The 27,232-nt window shown below is 32.4% G+C and overlaps 2 protein-coding genes across 8 annotated transcripts; one reads left to right on the forward strand and one right to left on the reverse strand.

The window, feature by feature from the left end:
• On the reverse strand, nucleotides 1-513 carry LOC126719644 (uncharacterized). Its single transcript, XM_050422177.1, has one exon. It carries the CDS (start codon nucleotides 511-513, stop codon nucleotides 1-3), a length of 513 nt encoding a protein of 170 aa, XP_050278134.1.
• Nucleotides 514-13,104: 12,591 nt separating this feature from the next.
• LOC126718051 (E3 ubiquitin-protein ligase At3g02290-like) lies at nucleotides 13,105-16,211 on the forward strand. Of its 7 annotated transcripts, none has more exons than XM_050420082.1 (6): nucleotides 13,105-13,274; nucleotides 13,430-13,548; nucleotides 13,800-13,969; nucleotides 14,607-15,045; nucleotides 15,211-15,320; nucleotides 15,919-16,211. In XM_050420082.1, the coding sequence occupies exons 3-6, from the start codon at nucleotides 13,850-13,852 to the stop codon at nucleotides 15,943-15,945; spliced, it is 696 nt and encodes a 231-aa protein (XP_050276039.1). In that variant the 5' UTR covers nucleotides 13,105-13,274; nucleotides 13,430-13,548; nucleotides 13,800-13,849; the 3' UTR covers nucleotides 15,946-16,211. The 7 variants fall into 7 exon arrangements, with proteins under 7 accessions (XP_050276039.1, XP_050276042.1, XP_050276041.1 ...); XM_050420085.1 differs by having other exon boundaries at nucleotides 13,430-13,460; XM_050420084.1 differs by having other exon boundaries at nucleotides 13,433-13,548.
• Nucleotides 16,212-27,232: the final 11,021 nt, after the last annotated feature.

Here is a 27,232-nt window from a genome sequence, read left to right on the forward strand (position 1 = left end):
TCAAGGGCTTATGCTTTCACGAACAAATCCCTTCCTAAGTTGTTCTTCTACTTGCCTTTGCAACTTGACATGCTCTGTAGGGCTCATCCTATAGTGAGGCAAGTTACGTAAGGTCGCTCCAGGCACAAAATCTATGGCGTGTTGTATGTCACGCATGGGTGGTAAATGATTGGGGAGTTCCTTAGGGAAAACATCCTTAAATTCCTGGAGCACTGACTTCACTTCTTTTGGTTGCTCCTCACGGGTCTCTCCATGAAGTTCCTTGGCAACTAAGACAAACACAATAGATTTTTGAACTACTACCTTTTCAAATGCCTTTGGGCTTATGATGTTTAGGCCTTTCGCCTTTGGTGCTTCTGTCTTCTTGCTTATATCGATTGGCTTGGGTTTCAAAGGATTGAGCACAATCTTCTTACCTTCAAACATAAATGAGCAAGAATTGGATCGCCCATGAAGGGTGACATCCAAATCATAAAGCCAAGGTCTACCTAAGATAATATGCCCTACATCCATGGGAATTACGTCACACCATATTTCAACCTTGTAGGTGAGGAATTGAAGTGGGACAACACATCTTTCTTTTATGGCTATGGAGGAAGTATCCACCCAAGAAACTTTATATGCGTTAGGGTGTAGGGTCAATTTCAAGCCTAGGCGGGAAACAACGTTAGAGGACACCGCATTAATTCAACTCCCACTATCTATAATAACCTTGCAAGTTTTGTCTCCACACTTAGTGTAAGTTTGGTAGATGGTACTCCTTCGCCAATCATCAATGTCTCTCTGCTCTGCCAAAGCACACCTTACCACATTCACTCTAGGGACACCAAAGTCCTTGAAGTCATCAACCTGGGGACTTTTTATTGTTAACACCACCTTCATTTTTGGGAAGACAAAGTTTTTCCCAGCTAACCCAGTGAATTTTTCTCTGGTCACCTCTATAGCCCTACTAAAACTTTCTGATCAAAGATTCGATATCTTTAGTGAGCCCTTTTGGGAGTTTAAAACATGACATGGTGTAGGTGGGAATCGCTTGAATCACTGTCTTTATGAGAATCTCACAACCAACTTGAGAAAACAATTTCTCTTTCCACCTCTTGAGCTTTTTCCAAATTCTCTCCTTAATAATACGGAAAGATTTCTTTTTAGCATGACCACCAGAGATGGAAAACCCAAGTATTGCTCATATCTTTGGATTGCTAGGACACCTAAGAAAGTTATAATGACTTCTTGAGTCTGGGCTAAAGTATTGGAACTAAAGAAGACATTTGTGTTTCCTCTGTTAATATTTTGACTTGAGGCTTGTTCGTAAAGGTGAAGGATTGACTAAATCACCGGGGTGGTTGTGGGGAGGAGTTTCACAGATGGGCAATATAGTTACGATGCTTTCTTGCAAGGCGGACAGTGTTCTTTTCACCCAGTGACACATAGAACAAGCTTAAGGTGATGATCAAACATATGTGAATGTTTTCTCAAGGCCACCTATTCGAGGCCACACCCACCATGCCCAGTGGCAAAATCAATGGTCTCTTGATGGCTGTTGTAGTAGTTGTGTGGTGGTCGGGCCACACATGCTCGGTATAGCCTAGGCACACTCTCGCAAGGCAAACAGTGGGTGTGGTCCCAAAACATTGGCTTGAGCATGCCTACCCGTGGCCAAGCTCATGGGGGGTTGCCATCATGCATCACCGAACACCTCTTCCCGCCTAAAGAGTGCTTAGGACCAAATCCCCTTTGTCACAAGGAAACATTGATTTATTAAGGAAACATAATGGCTTTTTATTTGGAGCAATTCTTTGAATCTTGCCCTAATTTTTTGCACGCATGTTAAGAAAAATCCAACCTTGAAGCTGTAAAAATTTCAAGGCCAAATTCAACATGTTTCTTTTTATGATTTTCAGAAGCCGAAAAACCAGAAAAATCATAAAAATTCAAAAAATTCAAAAAATGCTAAATCAATTGCTAGAAACCCTCTCTACAATACAAGCCAATTTGGCCAGAGTGCGGGGCGAGGTGGTGTAGGGTTAGTGGCGACTCCAGGAATTATTTGTAGAGTGGTCACTAAGAAACTTAAATTTTACAAAATTTAATAAAGAAACAACTTGAATATATCAATATCACCAAAAAAAAAAAAAAAAAACCGAAAATATATGAATTGTTACCACTTTTTTCTGCTAACAAAGAGAAAGAAAAAACGAAGACGAAATGATTGATAAGAGATAAAGTGGGAATTGAGAATGTTGAGATAAGAGTAATAAAGTAATAGAATTGAAATGATAATAGAGAATAGAAAGAAAAACGGAAGATGTTTGCTATAGCTATGAGCTGAGTCGTTAAGGAAAGCAAAATTATCGCCACTGCAAAGCCAAAAAAGCATAACTGCTAGCACTATCAAGGATAACTCATAACTACAATATTTTTATTAAGGGGCCAAAATTATTTTTGGAGTAATGTTACATCTACAACATTATTAAAACAAATCTTATACAACAATTTGTTATTAGTGCTTTAAAAAGTGATGTCAATTTTGGAACCAAATTAGAATTAGTAACCGATTTCATCTTATCACATAAGATTTGTTATGAAATTATTGTAAAAATGTTGTGAATGTAACATTATTCTTATTTTTATTGAATTGAAATTCTTGTAATTCTCAAATCAAGGTGGTCAATATTTTTATTAGGGTGGTCAAAATAGGTTAGTTTAGTGTGTGTGTGTGTATTTTTTTTTTGGCAAGTATGTATATATATATATATATATATTTTGGCAAGTTAGGGTGGTCCTGTGACCACCTTGAGATGCATGTAGAGCCGCCCTTGTCTAGGGTACACACAGGCATGCCTAAATAACCTCCTTTGGGAGTGTCGGCATGCCCCTAGCAGCCACACGTGCAAGTTGCATAGGTCATGGTAGCCCAGCATGTGCATGCAACCAAGTCCACGGCATACAGGCGTGCATGCTACCTAAGCCATGGCAGCTTGGCACGCTGTAACATCCCAACCTTTAAAAAATAAAAGTCAGATTTTTTTATGGTTCACACGTGACCCCACCTACGCCTTATTTCCCAACCACTCATTCTCACAAAATATCTCACTCTCTCCCACTTGGCCTGCAAGTGAAGTGGTTGCCTTCATTTCTTTTATTTTCACACTCAAGCACAAACACACCCGCATACAGTACTCTCTACCCCTCTCTTTCCACTCTCTCATTGGTGCTCATCTCACAGCCACCTCTACCATTTTTTCCGGCAAGGTTTACCAGAAAACTCCATAGGAAAAAGCTAAGATTTGAGGTAAAATTCCTAATCTTTTGGTGGGTTTATTTGCTTTTGCTAGAGGTTCTCTTTATCTAAACTTTGATAATAATATTCATGTGATTTATGCCTATGGGTTTTGACTTGGTGGATTTATTTGATGAGTGGGTTTATGGTTTTACAAATGGTGGCTATCTAAGATTTATTTATGGTGGAAATTTTGGGGTTTTGGGTTCTATCATGTGAGAGTTGGTAAATCTAATTTTCTTTACTGTTGAGTTTATTTAGAGCTAGTTGAAGATTTAAAATTCTTTTCTTGGTAGATATTGTGATTTTGTTTCATGGGTCTCTCTTGATGATGATGTATAAATCTTATGGAAGTTACTAATAAATTGTTAAGATTTTAGAATTAAGGAGAAGATCTTGAATGGGTTAATTTAATAAATTGGAGTCTATGCCTTGTGAATTAAATTGTTGGGTAACTTTGGAAGTGGGATACATTACTTATGAGGTTAAATACTTAGGCTTGCCTAATTAATTTCTTATTTAGCGATCTCTAATTTGTAGTTAGATGCAATGTCAAGTTTTATGCTTATCGTGATATGTTTTCTTGGTATTGTTTAGGTTCTAGCTAATCTCATTTGGAGCTTGGAGAATTAGACTTTTTGCAGGTTGCAAGGTAAGTAGCATTTTAATGGGATTTTTGAAAAATAACAATGTTGCATAAAATATTTTTTTTGGGTTAAACACGTTTTGGGAAACTATTTATGGAAACTATATTTTTCCTAGAAAGTGTTGTGTTGTAACCTTAACATATATGATTTTTTATGAAAAGTGCATCATATTTGTTATTGCATATGAGGAAATGCATGATTTGTTAGTATGGAAAAGATAAGCATCTTTGACTTAATTCTTTGGAATGGATTTTATCAATTTATTGCATTATTTGCAAAATTTAAAGATGTTTTATCTTGACTTGTGATATTTGGGAAAATTGATACAAAATCTTTTTGACAAGAAATGAGTTTGAAGGCTTTAAGAACCTTGTGATTTTATTGGGTATTTCAAAGGTTTTTTTTTGTGAAATTACTTGGAATTGAACTGTGTTTTGATTTCATGTATACTGTGAGCTCTTTATGTTTTTACCATTGGGCAGTGACATGTGATTACCTGGTGATTACCTATCTAGATACTATAGTCTGTGTGACATTGGTATCTTAGCCCTCATCTTTGTGATGGTTATGAGTTCTGGCTTTGTGTCAGTAGATTAGTTTTGGCTTTGTGTTGGCAATGTGTTCCAGCTTTGTGTTGGCAAATTAGTTCCAATTTTGTGTTGGCAATGAGTTCTGGCTTTGTGTCGGCAAATTAGTTTCGGCTTTGTGTTGGCAGATTGAGTTCTGGCTTTGTGTTGGCATTGTCATGTGGCCTTGGGTTGAAGTTCTTAGTTTTGGAATGATGTTTTTATTGCTCACAGTATAAGTGTGTGTGTGTGTGTGTGTGTGTATCGTGAGCGACTGCAACCCTAGCTTGCCAATTTTATCTCAAATTGGGCCTACCCCGCACAAACAAGTGGGATCGTGATGCTCAAAATGCCGAATTCATTGTAAAATGTACTCCCCTTAGATCGAGGGTTTTACATGGACTCTCCACTTCTTTAATTTAAGTGGAAAAATAAGAAAACCTTCACTATAAAAAAAAAAAAAAAAGTTTCTGTTGTATTAATATATATGACAATTTACATCAATTTTGTAACAAAAATTTACAATGATTTTTTAGTCCTAGATACAATCTAAGAAAGTAAATTACATTATTTTGTTTCCTAGTTACATTCTAAAAAAATGTAAAATTACATATACAAGAGCCTAGTCTAGAACCCTTGATCTTGGTTCGGAAGCTAATTTACGAGATAGGAAGGGATTAAGCACCCATCTCTCCCGGTAAAACCGGTCTCCTAGGTTAGGGTGGCCAATATCATGTCATGTCAAACAAATACAAACATTATATCATATAAACATGTTAATTTGCGAGAATTGTAAACAAATATGTGTTGGAGAATTTGACATAAAGAGAAACAAAAAGTGAAATTTGTTAGATAACAATTTAAATGTAAAGAAAGCATGAAAGTAATGGCATGTTCATCCAAGAAATTAATGTAAATAAGGAATTCCTAGCCTAGACATGTTCATATAAGCATGTGAAGGAAAACAAAATCGGCATGTTATTTGTCATTAACATAATTGCAAAAGAAAATTTATTTTTAGACCTACGAATCATCCAAGCAATCATGAGAAGAACAAAGACACCAAGACATGTTCATCCAAGTATTTAAGCGAAAACCATAATGATAATTAGACTTGTTCATCTAAGCATTCAAAAAAGAGAGAAATAACTACCTAGACATGTTCATCTAAGCATGTTATGAAAAGAAAATAATAACTTAGAAGTGTCTATCCAAGCATGTGAAGGAAAACAAAGAATTGTCATGCTATTTGTCATCCACACAATTACAAAGAGAAAAACAAAACATTTAAGCATATTTGATCATCCAAGCAATTATGAAAAAAAAAAAAAAAAGTAAAGAAAAATCTCTTAGACAGACATGTTCATCTAGAGAAAATCAAAATTCTTAAACATTTTTGTTTAAGCATTTAAAAAAAGTAAAATAACTGTCTAGACGTGTTCATCGCATTCAAGAGAAAGCTGTGCATTAGCCTAGAAGTGTTAATCTAAGCATTCAAGAGAAAGCTATGTATTAGTTTAGAAATGTTCATCTAAGCATGTAAAAGTAATATCAATGAGATATATAGGCATGTTCATCCAAGCATATCATGAAAGAAACAAATAATGACTTGGAAGCATTTATTCAAGCATGTGTAGAAATTTAAAGAACACAATTAACTACTTACCAACATAGAGCATGAATTAAATGGGGAAGTGATCACTTAAAGGTCTAGGGAGAAAGTAAGGAAGTACTAAACTACAACCAAAGTAAGGAAGTACTAAACTACAACCAAAGTAAAAACAATGGTTGCACAACAGCTTTTCTTTTCTGCTTTCTCACTAGCTCTCCAGAGGGAATGGGGTGCAGAAAATGAAAGAGGTCTTCTCTCTTTATAGGGGAAGGGATGGCTTAGCTTTAAAGCTAAGTTATTAGCTTTCTTCTAAAGCTAAGGGAGGAGATAAACCTGTTTAAATAAGCTGGAATGGATTTGAATTTTGAAAGGAAGTTGAAGATGATGCTGAACTTGTGTTATCTTCTGCACCTGTTTTGTAGTTTGGCTCTAACTTTCTGCTAAAAATTCCAATTGATTCGAAATTAGTGTTTTTTGAAAGGAAATTCAATTCTATACAACTTTTCCAGAAATAGAGAAAACCAAATTTGAACTTTTTCCTAGCCAAAAATGTGATTCAAGTTGCTGCTGAAAATAGTAACGTTTTTTTAGCATTTTTTTATTTTTTGAAATTTTTCATAGAATGTATCTGTTTTTCTCTGAAAGAAAATTGAAGATGATGCTGAATTTATGTTATCTTCTGCACCTGTTTCATATGGCTAGAACTTTTTGCTCAAAATTCCAATTGATTCGAGATTAGTGTTTTTTGAGAGGAAATTCAATTCTATACAACTTTTACAGAAATAGAGAAAATAAAATTTCAACGTCTTCCCAGCCAAAAATGCGATTCAAGTTGCTGCTGAGAATAATAACGTTTTTTTGAGCATTTTTCTTCTTTTTTTTTTTTGAATTTTTTCATGGATCATATATTTTTCTCTCTCTAAAATTAATAATAATAAAAAAGAAGGAAAAAAAAAAAAGCAGATGAGACGCCATAAAGGAAAACATTTTTTATTATTTCTTAAAAAAATGAAGTAAAATGAAATCCAATCAAAAATCACACTTAATTAATTTTAAATTAATTATTGTGAGAACCAATCAAAATTAAGTTTTTAAAATAGGATGTGATCAGGCCCATCGTGTAGGTGAGCCATGATCATTGAAACTTGTTTGTATGATAACTTTTAATCAAGTGGTCCAATCAAAGCCCATGACATACCATTATGATTGTTATAGCATCAAGATTTGTTTTGTATCACAAATCTGAAAATCTATCTGTTGGTTAAATGCGAGTTGTAAAATGGGGTGTCTATATATATATATATATATATATATATATTATGTAGTTTTGTGGTGATTATTCTGACGGGCTTTGTGCTGGATTATTTAATCAGAAATTGTGTTTTATAAGTTGTGTCCTCCTACATTGTATAATAATTCTTGTCATGTTTTTATTGAAAATGATTTTGTAGATATCAGTCAAAAATTTTCAAATTATAACATGCTTTGTAAACTATTTATTATCATGGAAACTTACATTTCCCCTACCCTCATTAATTATGCTACTTAATGGGTCCTATCTCATCCTATTTTTTCACAAACTTTTTTAGAGTAGGTAACACTCTCTTAAGACATGTTTTTGTGGCTAGCAATAGTTAGACAAACTATTAATGGAGGCTGAACTTTTGTGATGATGATCCTTAGGTATTGTACATGCTAGAGAAGGCTTGACTCTTTTTTTTTTTTTTTTTTTTTTTTTTTTTTTTTTTTTTTTTTTTGTATCTAATAGTGGTGATAACTTTTACTCCCACTAATGGTATAAGTTGATAATGTGTAATTATATCTATTCAGGCCTCCATTCTTTTGTGGTCAATGGTTCTTGTGATTATTGCATAGAGTTTTGACTTACTTTGGGAGTATCATTAATGAAATTATTATGAAAATTCTTGATGTTGGTACTTAGTATGAATTATTTGAATTGAATTGTTAAAAAAAGAAAATTCTACAGGTATCTTTAGGTTGTATTTCTCATGCTTTGAACCCTTTTGGGTTTGTGGTGCGACAAACGCAGCCAAGGTCATGGCATGCCCGCATGCACACTGCCTAGGCCATGGTAGTTCCCTTTGGGCACGCAACCAAGGCCCTAGCATGCATGCTGCCTAGGCAGTGGAAACCCAGTGTGGGCACATGGCCGAGGCCATGTCATGCCCTCGAGACCCCTCAAAGGCCATGAAAGCACCTTGGAGGGCACGCTACTGCCAAGGTTAGATAACCTCTTCAGCCACCTCCTGCTCTTTCTCCCTTAAAGAGCACTTAGGACCAAAATGCAAAACCCATGGGCCAGCAGCATAGAGGGAAACTCCCCTTATATTCCCATCAGATTCAGCCTTCTCAAACAGAGCATGTAACACTAGATGTCTATCAATTTAATAATAATAATAATAATATAACAATTATTATTATTATTATTATTATTATTTGGAAAAGTTTCTATCTTTTATGAGCCTATTTACCTTAGGTGTGGGCTACAACGATAATAGATTTGCTTATCCAATTAAACATACAAATTGCAGTGAGGGATAGAATGCTGGTTGGACAAGGCGTATAGAGTTGTTTTCTAGAATCAATTTCTTGAACACCCACTATTTTAGCAAGATGAAGACTTCAGCAAATAGCAGTTGCCTCTACTACCACAAGGCCGAAAATAGAATTACTTTTGGTCTAGCTTTGCCATTCCAAGTAGAGATGGCCATGGTGCAGGTTTGGATCGAGTCTACTCGAACCCAATTCAAAAATTTGACCCATGGATACCTGAACTCTAAAACCCGATTACCGCCCATTCTTGAGCCTTGCTCAAATTTTTTAGCCTTAGATGTCCGAACTTAACCCAAACCCCATTTTTTTTTTAAAGAAAATTTAAATTTTAAGTTAAAAATGTGATTTTGCGTCTGAAACTTTTTAAACTAAAAGCCAATTCTTCTCAAATATTTTTAATAGATGTATGGATTCAAAATCTTGTTTGCTAGACCTCACAAGAGCGAGTCCATCTATTTCATCGAAAAGGAGGGTCGAGTCCTTTGTTTTAATTGTCTTTCTCCCTCTCCAATCCATAAGAAACCATATCATGCGGATTAAGCAAACCTCACTCTTAAAAGCCAACCCAGCTGCAAATATAAGCCATAAGAAGCAGAGATTAACAGTGTAATTAGCTAGGCCTTTAGAGGCTAATTTGCACCTCCACCCACCAATTTTCTAGTGCTGCACTTTTCCCAATCATTAATCACCATAAATAAACGGAAAACAAAATAAAAATCAATAATTCAAATTTTAGAGTCTATAGAAACCAAGAGACCGTTTGGTAACATTGTTCTAATAATGTTATTTGTATTTTTTGAAAATATGTGTGGTTAAAAAGTGTGTGAAAATACATGTAATATTGTTTAAAAACTGAAAACATATATTTAAACTCCTATACCAAACCACCCTCAAAACTTTTCACCCCAATAAAAAATTATTTGTATTTTCAATAGTTAATACTAAGGTTGCGTTAGGCAGTGGCTTAAAAAGTCTAATTTTTTTTACTATTTAATTTATTTTTGCTACTATTCAGCTTATTTTTGTTACTATTCATAGATTTCGTTACATTTTTTTATACTATTTATGAGTCTTATTGTACTATTTTAACTATCTTTTAGCTTTATTTATAGTACTTTCAGTAAAAAAAATTCAGTTTCAGTTAAATAAGCTATTACCAAACACACTCTAAACCCAATAGATCAATTATCAAAAACCAAACAAATGAATTCAAATGATCTCAATTAAACCCAAATAAACTAATCCGAATTTATTTGTATTTTAAATTGTAAAACTATCTAAACAAAGCAAATATTTTTTTTATACATAAAAATCAAAATCAACTACTAACATTATCACAAATAATCAATCAAAATTAAAGTAACTCAATATCACAAATAATCAATCATAATATATCAAACAAAATTAACCACAACAATTAATGTCAACTCCCATCAATCAATTTAAGGATAAAAAACTTGGAAGTAGAGGCATACAACAAGATGACAGTTTGTATGGTGTTAGGATTAGAAGCAAAAACGGAAAGCACGCCTGTTCTAGCAATGTATAGTGGCAAAAATGGCTTTGATTTATACTCGTTGAACTTTTCACAAACACCTTTTCATATTGTACCAACATCCAAAAACGATGCGGGACATCATATTAACATCAACAGTTTCTGGTCAGGTAGGGTCGGGTCGGGTCACATATATGCTAGCGGGTTTTGATGATCCTAATTTCAAGAACCTTTATCACATTCCACAACAGGATCACAACTTGCTTCGATGAAACCAATAAGTGGTTTGGACTAACTAGTAGACTGAGCAAGTTGGCTGGCACTAATTTTTAGCTGCCTGGCCTTAACTTGACAATGGAATTGTTTGTTTATCACTATAATGGTATCTATAGATGCCATATTTTCCACCATTAAAGCATACCTATTTCTCAACTTCCATATATAATCAATGATCACAACAAGTGGAGGAAAATTATCATGTGCGCATCATCATTTAAAATTGAGGGGGGGGGGGGGGGGGGTAATATTATTTACATCAGGAGAACTACTGATGTGGTCCTCCCTGTCCAACAAGATGATGTCATCTTTCTTTCTCAAAAAAAAAAAAAAAAAAAAAAAAAAAAAAAAAAACAAGATGATGTCATCTATGCATGTGAGCTTCCTAATCCTAATCAGCACAATGAATAAAAAAATAAAAATTATCAGATAATGTCATATTTGCATAAATAAAAGCATTTTATTGGTTAGGAGGATTGCTAATGTGGTCCTCCCTGTCCAACGAGATGATGTCATCTATGCATGTGAGCTTCCTAATAGCATTTTATTGGTTAGGAGGACAGAGAGGACCACATCAGCAGTCCTCCTGGTGGACTTAATAATTTCTTTGGGGGGGGGGGGGGGGGGGCGGGGGCGGGGGCGGGGTATTTATAATCATTTTGGCAATGGGATGGTTTAGTGTTGGGTTGGATTAGGGATGCCTCATCCCTATTTCAGGGTGAGAAAATCTTAGCACGGGACGAGAGCGGGGCAAATTAGGGGTAGGCATGTTAAAGGGTTTTTTTTTTTTTTTTTTTTTTTAATTTCTAATGAGTGATTTTCAACATTATTAAGGTACAAATGAAAGAGATAGAGAATGACATTCGTCTCACTGCTAAAAAAAGAGAAAACAAATGTTTTAAGGATGGTAACAAAATATTTATAAAAAATATAAATAAAATACATATAAAAAATAAATTTCATATATAAATCATTTAACTATATATTAAATATAAAATTATATATAAACATTTTGGGGTGAGATGAGGTGAGCAAAACTTGTCCTTACCCTATCATTTTTTGGTGTAAGAAGAATTCATCTGGGACACAATGGGGCAGGTGGGGAATATTTGCAATCCTTAATGTTAAGTTAGTCCTTTATAATCTCTTTCCATTAAGAAGATAGTTACTAACTGTTACTTTGTGTGATTTTTTACAAAATAACTATTCATCACATCACTACTCACAATTAAAAATCAAATAGGTTAATCGTTTGTTGTCATTTATATTATTAAATAAAAAAAATATGAATACATATAATTAATAATTAGGATAAACTACTTTCTCTCTCCCTTGTGTGTATGTATTTGCTTCTAAAAAAAGGGATAATTGTCCTACATTACTTAAGAGAGTGTGTTGTATCTAGTATAACTTGCCACACCCTCCCTTAAAAGTTATTATGGCTTTTGAGTAAAGTTGTGTGCCTTTGTGTTAAAACTTCTTTCCCTCTCCCTTGTGTGTGTGTTTGTTTGTTTTTTTTTTTTTTTTTTTAAAGGATAAACTCAATATAGACCATGATAAAGTCTTTTATTATCAAATAAAAAATTTGGAGTTTAACCTCTGCCTAAACCAAAAATCAATTTGTGTTTTAGCTTGACGATAAAAAGAAATTATCATGGAGCAAACACCATGGGGTTGATATACTATTGTATTACCACCATGCACCCTTAAAGCGATGGTCACTCCACAAGTACAAGTTCTTGTGAGATGGGAAGTAAGGGCCGAGGCACAAGGCTCCCTCCTACGTGTGTGTGAGAGTTCAGAGCATGGTTATTAAACTCGACTTGGACATTGACATGGTCTATAAGCCAGGTCACTAGGTCATCAGTCAAATCGCAAGTCAAATAAAAAATTTTAAAAATAAATGTATATAAAAATGAGTTTGAGAAATCATAACATAAATATGTAAATTTAAAAAATATGCATATACCTAAATTAAATTGGCCATTATAATTCAAAATTAAGGTTTCACAATAATAGAGTAGTATTTTGATAGAATGTGAGTCTTAGAGGCAAACAAACATATAGAGAAGTTAAATTTCCTTTTAATTTTTTAGGTTTTCTCACCTTTAAATTACCATATTATATAAACAAGTCAATAAAGTGGACCTATAGATATAATTTAAATTTCATAAACCCACTAAGCTGATAAAAACTCATCAAAGTTACATAGGTCGCCACAAACACGCCGTGTTTGACAAGGTTTGACTGGATCTTGTGTACAAATGGTCCATTTAATTACTCAGTCTGGTCTAGATGTCGAGTCACTTTCGACCTGATCATTCCGAGTTTAATAACTATGTTTTAGAGTAATTTGGAATAAAAATTATCACTAACAATAAAAATTATAAAATAAATAAAAAAAAAAAAAAAAAAAAAAAAAAACACACACAACACATATTAAACAATAATTTTACAATGGTCTATGCCGGTGTGGAGTGATAATTTAGCTGTACCACACTCCCACCAAATCCATAATAGTTATTTAATATTTTGTCGTATAAAAAGGGAGTGTTTCCATACGGTAGTCTATTCCATAACTCCAAAGTCCAAAGCAGACAAAATATTTATAAATAAATAAACTAAAATAAAATAATTTTTTTAATAATAATTCTAACAGTGTTTGCGCGTGTACATAATTGCTCATTCATCCTGAAGGTTCCCAAAATCGGAAACCTCTGATTCTGGTTGGTTTGTTGGACATCCTTCCAAGGCTTCACACATGGCGTACCTTTAAGTTTCTGACATTACTTTTCAGAGGATCTACTCGAATATCATCATCAAGGTAACTGGAAAATCTCACTCTCACTATGTCTATCAAAACCTAAACCCACTCTTAAAAAAATGACTGTAAAACAACAAATTGATCATCTTTTTTGTTTAAAATTCATTGACCCATTTGCTTAATCCGCTTGCTTTTCTGATTCAATTTCTTTGTAGTAGTTTCGCATTACTGGGTCATCATAATGTGGTAGGTGGGTCAACGAGGGGGCTTCTCAGGTTCAACCCTGTTGCTTGTTCTGCATTACTGGGCGATAATAGTAATCTATGTCTATGTGGTGGGTGGGTCAACTAGGGGCTTCTCAAATCCAAGCTTGGACTGCCCAACAAATTTTTAACATTAACAGTTTTCATCGATTCTGTCAATTTTTTTTTCTATGCTGACTATTTTCATCAAGCGTATAAAACTGTGTTATTCTATTACATTGTAAAATCTTCATGTTTGGACATTTTGACTTATTTCCAGTTAAGTTTTGTAGTCAATTTCTGGAGTTGAAAATAACATTTTCTTTTCCTCCCAATTTGTTAGTTTTGTTGTTCAACAACCAGTACATTCTTATTTATTGGGGAAGCATAAAGATGGGTGCTTTTTGCTGTTGTCCATGTGATGGAGAATTAGAAGAATACACCCTTCCAAGCAATTCCATATATAGGCACTGTTTATGCCTGAGATACTTTTTCCACCAGCTATTCACAGGGGTATGCAATGAACATTTAAACAGCTCAAAACTTTGCCTTTTCATCTCTTATATATGCATAGAAAATGTTATAGATGTTTTAATTGAGTTAATACTTATTCTCTCCATTTGATTCTGCTGCTGCTGAAACTTCCATAAATTAGGACACTTATGGCCAATTGTCTTGAATCACCAGTTCAAGACATTGCTGCCTGGGCATCTAGGCAAAACCTAAGCAGCACTGCCTCCCTTGATTAGCAGAGGGGCCAGGCACAGGCTGTGCTCTAGACTATATATACATGTTATTATCTTTAACTTTGGAGGACTTTCCACTTGAGTAAAAAAAAAATTAGTTTCAAGATAGTATAAATAAACAATTTTTAACCATATGATGTATTTTATTCCTTTAAATCATAGTAAATTAGTATAAGCTCTACAATTAGATGGCGCAAGTCACCTTGTAACATGCTTTTTAAGCCTCACCTTTTTAATTCAAGGACAATGTACCCTCTATGTGTCACCTACTGTAATTAATGTGCCTGAACAACTGGGTCTTTTGTTTTAATGGAGGGAAATCCTGTTCTAACTGCTGCTCTTTCTGTTTCACTTTACTTTTTATGTAATTGTTTATTTGTTTGCCTTCTACCCTGCACATGCAGTATGGTACGACATTTCATAGACTTGAAGGACGGTCAATATCTCCACCAATCCAAGGAGCTTCTATGGCATCATCAGGGATTGGCGCAGCATTGCCTGATAATCCCTCTAACGATATTCATCTCTCTGTGTCCAGACCAGTGCCTTCTGATTCTGATCAGAGGTACTCTCGTTTGCAACGTGATGGCTTGGTCTCTAGGCGTGATAAGTCAATGACGCATTTCCAGGAAGATTCTCAACCACTGAGGAGAAATATGAGTAGTTCTGGTACAGAGTCGTTGGGCTTTGCGAAGAAATGGAACGGAGTTGAATCTGAAGAAGACAGTAAACTTAGCCATTCCGAGTCCTCAGAGAAGGCTTTGGCAGCAAAAGTTGCATATGGACTTGCTTATATGCAAACATCTTCTGAAGATGAAGATGTCTGTCCTACATGTCTTGACGGTAATTAACATGTTTGTAGCCTGCTTTTGCTATTACAATAATATGATTAGGATATGTTTAATGTTTTTGGGCCATCAGTATTTTCTGCTGTAGTAAAAATGGAAAAAGCAATTGCTTCTTAGATTCTTGAATTATTTTAATATTATCTGATTTGTTCTCTTGCAGAATATACTCCAGAAAATCCTAAAATAACAACACGATGTTCTCACCATTTTCACCTTGGTTGTATTTATGAATGGTTGGAAAGAAGTGAAAGTTGTCCAATCTGCGGCAAGGTACGTGCAGAGTTGTTTTTTTAGAAACAAAAGCATATACTAGTTTTCTTAAATGTCTTGCAAAGTCACAATCACTGCTGGACAGGAGTTTCTCTTCAGTGCATGAATCAGTCTAGTGCAGGGTTTATCTTGTAACTGATGGCCCAAATATGAATAACACCTAAACCTGTGGCTTCTTTCTACCAAAAGGCTTAGAAGTATTACCTAGATATCATCATTTTTTATGGTTGGGATATATGATGTCAAAATTGTTTTCTTTACCCCTCATAACATTCATGCATGAAATGCTTATAAAATCATTGTGACACTCATGCATGAAATCAAGCATTCTTGTGACTCTTGTAGAACATTGGAGTTGACTTGTTAGTCTTTAGTTGTCATAAAAATATTTCATAATGGCAATCGTCTTCTTGCATATTAAACACTAATAAAGTTTTTATCTCTAATATCTTCCATTAAACTCACATTAATAGTTTGCCAGATGTGCCCTAGTGTGGGTGCATATGTTTGCTTGAGTTTGTGCGTAGGTTTTACAGCTGTTGCTAACTCTTTGTTTAATATATATCTATCTCACTCGAAACTTTGCCTGGAATGTCAGGAGATGGAGTTCTGTGAAAGCCCTTAAATTTGTGTCTGGGTTCAAAGCAATTGAGCAAATATACATAGAGCGGCCATGAGCATCTGTAAATAAAAGTTCTCTCATCTTGTTTGTAGCAGGATTTAACAAGAGAAAGCGATTGTTTATTTTGTATCACTAGTTTGTTTTACCTCATAAATCCTAATGTTCCAGTATGTTATGATACTTCAATGTTTATGTTTCTTATTGTATAGTAAACTGCTGATACAAGCTGAATCATATTTGCTAATGATAAACATAGTTGTGATTGATCATCTTAGTGAATCGGGCACTGTTCCTTTTAGATTGTGCTTCAACCAATAGGAAGATCTTAAATTATACTACATCAGTGTATAACTTGCAAGTGATAATGGAAAAGTAAGCTCGGCTTAGTGCTTGTGGTAGTTGCAACATTAGTTTGAGCATCAGAAAATTGTTGTTACCATTGTCCCAATTCATTTTCCTATGTATTCAAATTGCCTATCAAGAGGCTTTTGTTAATGGGAGTTTGCATCGATGGGGCCACGGCCAACGTCCCCCACGTTTATAGGAGAAGCTGTGATGTGTAAGCAAAAATTAGACTGAAAACAAACAAACGAACAAACAAACTCTTGTAATGAAAACAGAATGCTCTTTTCGCATTTCCTTCCTTTTTACTTTTCATCTCTCACCTGATGGTTGTACTTTACCAATAGAGCTTCTTTTTTTTTTTTTTTTTTTTTTTTTTTTTTTTTCTCTTCCCTTTTTTTAAGCAGGGAATAATTTTTTTTAAAAGCATATTAAAGAAGAAAGAAGAAATAAAGGTTATATTCCAACGACTTTCACATACCTAGTCCCTCACGCCAATGACCCCATTCAAGGAAGAACGATTAAGAATTTTAAGAATGTGCTATTTTTTTTTTTTAAAGGTTATACTTAGTGTGGAAAACTTCCATTATTGCAGGGTGTGGGAAAGGTGTTGGTCCTAGATGTGGTTGGTAGTGTTGTCAGACTGGGAATCATTGATATAGTGAGTGTTTGGATTCACGTTTTTCTCTTACGTTTGCATTTTCTGCTTTTTTTTTTTTTTTTAAGCGTATATGAACAGTAATCACACTATTCATGCACATGGATTCACTGTGTAAAAGACAAAGTGCACTGTTCACGTATTGTTTACGCACTGTTCACGGGTCCCACGGCACTGTTCACACAATTAAAAATTATTTTGCTACATTGTTTTCACTTTTCAGTTTTCAGCAGAGTAAGTTGTATCCAAACGGACCTATGGAGACTCGAGTCTACAGTGAGAAATGGTACAATGTAGCATCACTGCACAAATTTTTGCCCAGGGGTATTTATAGAGAAGCATATACCTCTTGTGAAGAGACATATCTATTGCGAACATATATATCAATTCTGAGAGTCACTCATTTACTTAATTAACTCTTCAATTAAAATACTTTTACATGAACAAATCTCACGTCTTGTGATGGTGTTGCTTCACGTTGGCAACCTCAACTTTCACAACCCTAGTCTATTGCGCCAATGACCCACTGATTTCAGCCACCACGTTGGCAACCTCAACTTTCACAAACCTAGTCCATCGCGCCAATGACCCATTGATTTCAGCCACCAACATCATGCTTCTCTTTAGTCTTCACGGAAAAGCTTCTTCATGATTTTTCTTTCCTTTTTTTGTAACATTGGTTCATTTTTATTTAAAAGTGTTATCTATAATTGTTTATTTGATAAGAAAGTATAAAACTTTTAGGTTGTGTTTGCTTTACCTGTAAATATTGTCTGGCTATAAAATATTTTCAAGTGAAAACATTTAAAATATATATATATATATATATATATATTCAAGTGTTTGGTTGCGTTCTTGAAATCACTCTTGAAAACAATTTTAGTTGTTTGGTTATGTTCCTAAAAATACTCTAGAAAACACATTTTATACTACTTTCCAACCTCGGATTCGATACATAAGGCTATGGTAGGAGATTTAACTAAGGGACTAGTTAAGAAATAATTCCAAGTGTAGATAGAGTAATGTGTGTGTGTGTGTGTCTATATATATATACTCTTCACGTGACATGGATGCAAACATGTTTTCTAATTTACTTTTGAAATATGTTTTGGTGTAATTTCTATGGTTTTAAAAATCAGACCAGGGCAAAATTAGATTTGCCTCTGGTTTCCGGTTTAACCCGATTTTCGACCCATTATTGAGGTTTTTTGGGACTGAATCGGTAACCAGTTCCCAATTCAACCAATCAGACCGGCCGATTTGATCTGGTTTTTAAAACCATGGTAATTTCTTTAATTCTGGGAAACTGCCCCAGGTGGCGTACACCTAAAATAATAGGTGTGTGCCTCCCAAGAATCAATGTTCATTGTTTTCTGGGAAAAATTTGTTTCACATTTTGGTCATTTTTCCTAGGTGTTGATCAAAGCTTTGTGATGTAGACCACTTAAAAGAAATATATGCCATTCTAATAGTAGCCCTAATTTCATTTATTTTCAAATTTTGGCTTTGTATAGTTTTATTTTGGCTAAAATCCAAAACTGACATTTTAAGTTTTAACTTTTGTCATTTCAATTCTCTAAGTGTTAGTTTTGTCATTTCAGTCCTCCAAGTTTCAAATTTTGTCAATTCAGTATTCGGTTACCTTTCAGTTAAGTGTTGTCATTAAACTGTTATTAATTAAAATTGTTATTAAAAAATGAAAATTTGTTATTAAAAAACTAGCCTCTGATCACGTGCTCACGTGCGTGCTCAAAGGCTCTTCTATTTTTTGGGTAAGGGTTAAATTAGAGCATTTATTATAATTTGGGATTACTATATTTTCCAATCACAAAAAAAACCTAGGGGTGTGATGAGTATCATGTGTGGAGAAATAATTTTTCATCACACCCTTAGGGTTTTTTTGTGATTGGAAAATGTAGTAATCCCAAATTATAATAAATGCTCTAAATTAACCCTTACTCAAAAAATAGAAAATCCTCTGAACATGTGCGTGAGCGCGTGCTCAGAGGCTAGTATTCCGTAATTATTATCCATTTTTGCCTTTTTTTAAATGCAATAATCAACGTGCTATTGATTAGAAGATGATGCAATAATTTAGTATTAACCTTTAGGGGGAGGGAAAAAAAAAAAAAAAGATCCTCTGAATAAATCTTAAAAATAGTGCATATATTGAAAATGCATAATAAAATTGTAACAATAAAACTACTTACAAAATACATGTGATGACCTTTACAAAAGCTATTATGAAGAAGTTGATGGATTAATGTAGAAAATTGAAATATTTACATCAGATAAAACTGTAAATTAGTGCACTACATCTTAAACATGGAATAGGTGAACTTATTAATATTATGCCCTACAGTGGAGAAGTTGGTGGAGCAATGCTATTTGTTTCACATTCTAATTGCTTTCCAGCAGCATTTGCCATGAACCTATGATACAAAATGTGTTAGTTTGTGTTATTAATAGAGACTTTAAAACGTACATAATAATGATAAGCACAATAAATATCAAGCATAAACTTGTAAAATGAAATATTTGAACTGACCTTGTGATGATATTGCATAGCTCCAAGTATGTGAAATTGTCTACTTCAGCTGGGGACTTGAAGAACTATCATTTAATTACCAAAATTTTTTAAAAAAATTTATATAAAAACTATGTAATTAATTTTATTTTTTTTTAAAGTAGACGTGGTAATGATTTGTACCTGCTTTATTATCACATTGTCCTTGACTCTCATTTTCTTTTTGTCTTTACTGTTTTGGGTGTTGAAGATTGCATCGTCCTTGATTTTTTTTCTTCATATCTTTTTTTGCTCTTGGATGTTGGAAATCACATTGTCCTTGATTTTCATTCTCTATTTGTCTCTGTTGGCATGAGTGTTAGAGATCACATCGTCCTTCATTTTTCCTTTGTCTTTATTCTTATGGATGTTGGAAACCTCATTGCTCTTGATAGTGATTTGTTGTTTGTCTTTGTTCTTGGAACTTCAAAATGAAGAAAAAAAATGTTTGTATATTAAGATTATCAATTAGTTATTTTTCTATTTTAAAAAATAGTGTAACACATCTTTCCAATTCTTGTGACTCTAAAACTCATTTCACTTCTTTCCAAAGCTCTTTCTTGTCAGCTCGAACAGTGAATCCCTAACCAGGTGAATAAATTTGCAATTTTTGAACCTAACCCATACGCAGCATGACATTTTTAATATTAATTTTGATAAAACAATAGAAAGGGATGCTGATTAAAGATATCACTAAAAAGAAATATACCTTGTTATCAATGGCCTCCATGTTCGATATTGATTGATCATCCTTCTACTTCTCCCAATGAGCAGTAAGAACAACATGCACTCCATTATTTAGCATAGTGGACTCAATCCTCACATTTGAGTTGGGCATCCTTCCTCTTACCAATTAATTGTATATAAAAAACAAAGATAGCATAACCATTAAAATTTGTAAATTATTAAAATAAATCTATATGTAAGACAGTTCTTTTCAATTGTTAATTAATATCTATGATGAAGGGAACAAAACATCTTTATATACAATATTTCTTGTGTGAACACCTTCCTCCTCAGGTATTCTTCCTTTTTGCACCAGTAGTTTTGTGGTGGATTGGGAGACTCCCCTTGACAACGCCACATATATTTGGCCATGACTAAAAACATGATTGGGAAGATAAATTCCAACAGTTGGAATTGTCTGACCTTGCGCTTTGTTTATTGTAAGTGCAAAGCTCAAACGTACAGGAAGTTGTCGTCTGATCATTACAAATGGCAAGTGTACATTTTTTGTTGTCTTCAAAGGGATAATTGGAAAAAAAAAAACGCGTGTATCCACATATTGTCTAGTCAAAATTTTAGCGTCAATTACGTTATTAAAACATCCACGGCATATCAATCTTGTACCATTAGATAATCCGACTTTTGGATCTATATTGTGCAGCAACATAATTGGAGCACCCTTTTTTAGCCTTAATATATGTGGTGGTAAACCCCCTGGAGATATAGAATTTAGGAATTCTTGTTGATATAGATATTGCGTATCTCCTTCAACCTCATCAAAAGAATGTAACGTAAACTCATCTCCTAGAAACTGAGAAATTATCTTTGCATTAAGCTATTCAACATTATCATTTATAGGTGTTAGCAAAGCCCTATCAACCATATACCTTGCATCATTGGCATGTTTTTGCAAACTTAGAAAAACTTGATCAATCAAGTTGTATATAGAATGCTGACTCTCCCATTGCATTGCCATTGAAGGGGGTAGTTTAATCAAATCATTGATTATATATGGTTCATTCCCATCACCAATGTGTTGTATGTACTCAGCAAACTCTTCATTGTTTCATTGTTGATAGACCTCATATTCTGCTTCAAATGTAACACTTTAACATCTTTCCATAATGGGAACTTGACTATGCATGCATCAATCATTTCTGCCTTTGTACCCTTTGGAACAACCGGAAGTACTTAACGAAAATCTCCACCCAAAATTTGCACTTTACCACCAAAAGGTAAATTTACTTCCATAATCTATACTACTAATTAAGGGGCTTCCTCTATTTGGATTCCTCATTTTTTATGTCTAAAATACCCACATCATACCCACTTACAAGTTTTCAACTAGCGGGGATAAATATGTAAATTAAAACTCTTACACTTTAAGACCCACAAATTTACGTACGCTTTACAGTTTCTATCTCACTTTCTATCTCTCATTCTTCTTCAGATTGAAGACATTTAGGGCACATTTGGTAGACTGTAATAGACACTGTAATGAAATAGATATTCTTATGGCATAATTATTCGATTGTTTGGTTATGTTTTTATTACAATGAATAGTTATTCCTTATGAATAGTTATTCTTCAAAATGAGGAATAACTATTCCTTATCAAAAGTACTGAATATTTATTCCTTCATCTTATGTAATAATTTTATAAAATTTTTTTCTAAAAAGCCATTAGTTGCCACATCTTCAAAAAGAAAGAAAATAAAATTTCCTTGTTAATTATTAGCTCTGTTTTGAACACCCTAAAACAAGTGTATTTTAGGAAATTTAACTTAAAAATGATTTAATTACATCTTCTTTTTATACTCTACTAAATTATAGATGTATATTCAGGATTCTATTCCTAAATGGTCACCAAACTAATTAATAGTAATACTTATTTCATTTCTACTTAATGTATTCCTTGTAATATTTATTCCTATTCCCATGTAATAATTATTACAGTGTACCAAACGTGCCCTTAGTTTAGCTCTACATCCTCCTTTCTTTTTCTTTAGATTAAAGACATTTACTGTTAGAGGCTCCAACAAATTTTTAGGTTCTATCTTTTGCAAGTTCCTCTTTGTTTTCTTTTCTTTTGTTTATGATTGACTTTCTTTGAGTTCTACTTTTTTTTCTTTTTTTATTTATTTTATTTTTATGTGTATCACGTTAACTTTTTTTTTCTTTTTTTTTTCAAATGTAATTTTGAAATGAATGGTTCTTTCATATACTCTACCACTGTACTTCTTAATAAATTGTCATTTCATGTTGTAAGTATCGTGATCCAAAGATAGGGTGGCTTTATGCTACAAAAGAAGCATTTAAAATCATTTGTGAACAATTAAACAATATGGCTTCCCTTACCTCTTTTAGTAGCCTTTGTTTACATTTTATTTAAAAAATTTGAATTGAAATAAAAATAGTTACCACAGTACTCCCTGATTAATGATCAAAATATAAATGATCAATTACTATTTCCTTCTCCTTCCTCACTTTTTTTTTTCCTTCTTCATATTTTTTTTTCTTTTTAAGAAAGTTTTTTTTTTTTTTTTTTTTTTTTTTTTTTTTTTTTTTTACCATCATTGTATATGTTTTTGGTGTTAAATTTTTTTAGTTTTTTTTACCATCATTGTATATGTTTTTGGTGTTAAATTTTTTTAGTTTTTTTTACCATCATTGTATATGTTTTTGGCATTAAATTTTTTTTATTTTTCTATTTAGGTATGTAGCAACCTTGAGTTCTACTATTTATTTTTTTATATGTATCACGTTAACTCCTTTTTTTTTTCTTTTTCTTTTTTTTATTAAATGTAATTTTGAAATGTTAACTCCCTTTTTTTTCTTTTTCTTCTTTTTTTAAATGTAATTTTGACACATTAACTCCCTTTTTTTTTAGATCCCCATTAGTTATTTATTTAAATAGTTGATGACGTGGTGATAAGATTTTAAAGAGTCCATGATAGAGTTAAATTCTAAAAAATCTTTATCTTTATTCTGAACATTTTAATAGGATTTTCAGGAAAAATGATCTCATCAAAATTTAAATCAAACACAAACTGTAACAAACTTATGCTATTATCTTTAATAACATGCATGCTAACTTTGTTGATTAAATTTTTTTATTTTTTTATTTAGGTATGTAGCAACCTTGAGTTCTACCTTCTTCTTTTTTTTTAATACATGTTAACTCCCTTTTTTTTCTTTTTTTCTTTTTTAATGTAATTTTGAAATGTTAACTCCCTTTTTTTTCTTTTTCTTTTTTTTTTAATGTAAATTTGAAATATTAACTCCCTTTTTTTTTTCTTTTTCTATTTTTTTAAATGTAATTTTGACACGTTAACTCCCTTTTTTTTTTTCTTTTTCTTTTTTTCTTTTTTTAGATCTCCATTAGTTATTTATTTAAATAGTTGATGATGTGGTTAAATTCTAAAAAAATATTTATCTTTATTCTGAATAATTTTAATAGGATTTTCAGGAAAAATGATCTCATCAAAATTTAAATCAAACACAAACTCTAACAAACTTATGCTATTATCTTTAATAACACGCACGCTAACTTTGGTTTGTTGATTAAAGTTTTTATTATTATTATTATTATTTTAAAATACTTGGTTTAACCCTAATTCTTTTATCTCTCTCAGGTTCACATACGCACAAATTTTTTTGGGTTGCATTGAGGAGTCATTGGAATGGAATATTAGATAAGTTTGGGTGAGAGACTTTACAAGAATTAATATATGTATTAAACCTCACATAAAGTGGTTGTTATCTAAGAAATTGTTGTAAAAAAATTTCTTTTGTAATAGAAACTATATTTATCATTTGTATAATTCTATGTCAAATTCAATTTCAATTTTTTTTATAAGTATTAATTTACTACTTCATAAAAAATGTTACGTACCTTTTTCTCAATTTTAAAGGTTGTTGATATATTTGAAATTTAAACTATTTTTAACTTTTGTTATGGATGTGTAGTAAGTGGCTAACTTTTAGAACTAAAAAACTAAATTTTTGGATTAAACAAAAATTGATAAATGTTATTAATTTTTTTAAAAAGAACAACAACACCAAAAGAAACGTGTATCTCCTGCCATAAAATTTGAAATCTAAACTTTTATTTACTTATGTTATGGATGTGTAGTAAATGGCTAAATTTTAGGATTAGAAAAAAAATTATAACTGCCATACAAAAAAGTTGAAAAAAAGAACAACATCAACAACACCAAAAAGGGGGTGGGGGGGGGGGGGGGAATGGATGTGTAGTTACTAAATTTTAGGATCCTTCTAGGTTCTAGGAGCATTTCCTTTAACAAAAAACTTATTAATTTACTTATGTACCTTATAAAAATGCAATATAAGTATTGATAATTAAGTTTGTCAATTTTAAACTCATTGGATACTCAACTATTGTAAAAATTAGTAGAAGCATCCAAATCCCAATCCAAAAATGCAAGCCATGTATCAGGTGGTTGGGTAGTTTTTAAACGTGGGATAGAAAGTGGGATTTTTTTAAAATAGTACATGGATAGAGCATGGGATTTTTTTTAAAGTGTAGTCTTTTTTTTTTTTTTTTTTTTTTTTGATAAACTTTTAAATAAGAATAGGGTCACATCAATTCCCCACCTTAATCTTTTAAATTTCCCTAAATTTTAGCCTTTTATTTTCTTTCAAAATTAGATATGTTAGTGCCTAAATATAAGGATATGTATGGAGAAGTTATAGTAGTGGTTTATAGTAGGAGTCTTTTTTTTTTCCCCCAAAATATGGAAGAGATTTAAAAAGAAAAAAAAAAGAAAAAAAAAAAAAAGAGAAGAAGAAGAGGAAAACATGAATTTGAACTTAAACATGAATTTGGATGTTGTTCCTACTGCTATGAACTTAAATTACATTCAATGTACTTTTGTTCAATAAAAAATTTAGAAGAATAGCACTGACGAATTAAAATAAAAGTTCATTATAATTCCTATTGGGTTTTTGTTAAACCACCTTTAATAATGCTTTACAGTATTTTTTTTTTCTTCTCAACAAACAATCATGAAGTTTTTTTACAATTTTTTTTTCTAGATACCTCTAATCATTAATTCCCAATTGTATTAGCCTTTTGTTAAGGTTAAAGCACCATTTAATACTTTATTAAAAAAAATCTCAAAATACAATTGTCGTTTTATACATTTAACGTGTATCTCTTGCAATAAAATTTTCAATTTAAGCTTTTATTTACTTGATATGGATGTGTAGTAAATGGCTAAATTTTAGGATTAGACAAAAAATGACAACCGTCACACATAAAATTTGAAAAAAAGAACAACATCAACAACACCAAAAAGGAAAAAACACAAAAAAAAAAAAAGGAAAAAAAAAAACGTGGATGGTTAGTTATTAAATTTTAGGATCTTTTTAGGAGCATTTCCTTTAACAAAAATCTTATTAATTTACTATTCCATAGAAAATGTTACGTACCTTATAAAATACAATATAAGTATTGATAATGATAGTCTGTCAATTTCAAACTCATTGGATACTCACTAATGTAAAAAATAGTAGAAGAATCCAAATCCCAATCCAAAAATGCAAGCCATGTATCAGTATGTCCCACGTAATTAAGGGTATTTTTTTTTTTTTTTTTTTATGGATAATTAAGGGTACTTTAGTAAAGAAGAGATTAAAAAGTTTTAACGTAAAACAACAATAATTTTCTTTCAAACTTCGACACCTCTTTCCATATTTGTTTGATATAATATTTATATCCGGTAAAGTGAGAAATTAAATGTACATTCAAATCCTTTAAATACCCTTAAAGACTTTCATCTTCCTTATCACCTCCACAGCTCTCAACTTCTAAACTCACTAAGCCACATCTTCTGTCTCTTACACTTACACACAAACACACAAAGTTACAAACAGACACATTATTTTCTCATCCAAATTAACCAAAATGGCATGGTTTTGTTTTAAAGTGTGTGAAACGAGTACGGAAAATTTAGTCTAATTTTAACTATAAATGATTTTGTGAAATAAAGTAGACATTTTCTAAATTATATTTTCGTCATATTGATCTAACAAATCATAACCTAAATTTAAATATATTCTCAAAACTTCTACCTAAAATAATAATTTAATAATTTTAAGAAGTGTAACTTATTTCTCCTATTTTACTAAAAATTTATCACAATTACACATATTATTACAATTCTTGCATGTGATTAATTTGTTCAAAATTAGTTCACTTTATTGAGGTTTTAATACACCCTATTTGTGACAAGGAAAAATCTATTAATTATTGTGTATGTTTACGCAACGACCACTATAAATTTAATTTAGGCAAAAATGCAAAACTGACCCTCTAACTTTCACATTTTTTTTATTTCAGTCCTCTAACTTTCAGTTTTGTCAATTTAGTCCTCTAACTTTTAATTTTTGTTAATGCAGGATTCCGTTACAACTCAATTAGTGACTGTCATTAAAACTCCTGAAACACCGTTTTTCTTTTCTTTCTTTTTTTTAAATTCGAAATTAAAATAAATAAGAAAAATCTGAAAAAAAAAAAAAAAAAAAAGAAAAAAAAAAAAAGGAAAAGGAGAAACTTCCCCTGAAATCAAAACAAATCAAAGAAAAATCTAGCACAAAACCCAGAAAGAAATCAAAACCAAAATGCAAAAAACATTAAAATCAAGAAACTAAGGCAAACCCATATGAATTTATGGTGGGAGGAGAAGGAACTTAGTCAAATGTTGGCAAACCCAGATGAACAATATCATGCAACGGTGGCCATATCCACCGATCTTTGCAAGACAAAGATGGCAACATCAAAAACCCAAACCATCGCCCACCACTGTCCTTCATGCAAGAGAGGGGAGCTGATCTGTGCAAGAAAGAATGGCCGATCTTTGCAAGACAGAGAGAGCAACGTCAAAAACCCAGATGAACGATTCAAATGAATAGATGGGTTTCTATTGGAGTATTTAAGGATTTATATTGTGGGTTGGAAAATTAAAAATGTTTAAG

The sequence above is a fragment of the Quercus robur genome, chromosome 3, assembly GCF_932294415.1.
Source record: "Quercus robur chromosome 3, dhQueRobu3.1, whole genome shotgun sequence".
In the NCBI taxonomy this organism is placed as follows: Eukaryota; Viridiplantae; Streptophyta; class Magnoliopsida; order Fagales; family Fagaceae; genus Quercus; species Quercus robur.

What these genes read in the sequence shown, in the direction of transcription:
- LOC126718051 (XM_050420080.1), top strand. Translation starts at nt 13,709, where the DNA reads ATGTTTGGACATTTTGACTTATTTCCAGTTAAGTTTTGTAGTCAATTT. An exon ending in CTGTCCTACATGTCTTGACG is followed by an intron (nt 15,046 to 15,210) that starts GTAATTAACATG and finishes GTTCTCTTGCAG; the next exon opens with AATATACTCCAGAAAATCCT. An exon ending in GTTGTCCAATCTGCGGCAAG is followed by an intron (nt 15,321 to 15,918) that starts GTACGTGCAGAG and finishes CTGGAATGTCAG; the next exon opens with GAGATGGAGTTCTGTGAAAG.
- LOC126719644 (XM_050422177.1), bottom strand. Translation starts at nt 513, where the DNA reads ATGGATGTAGGGCATATTATCTTAGGTAGACCTTGGCTTTATGATTTG.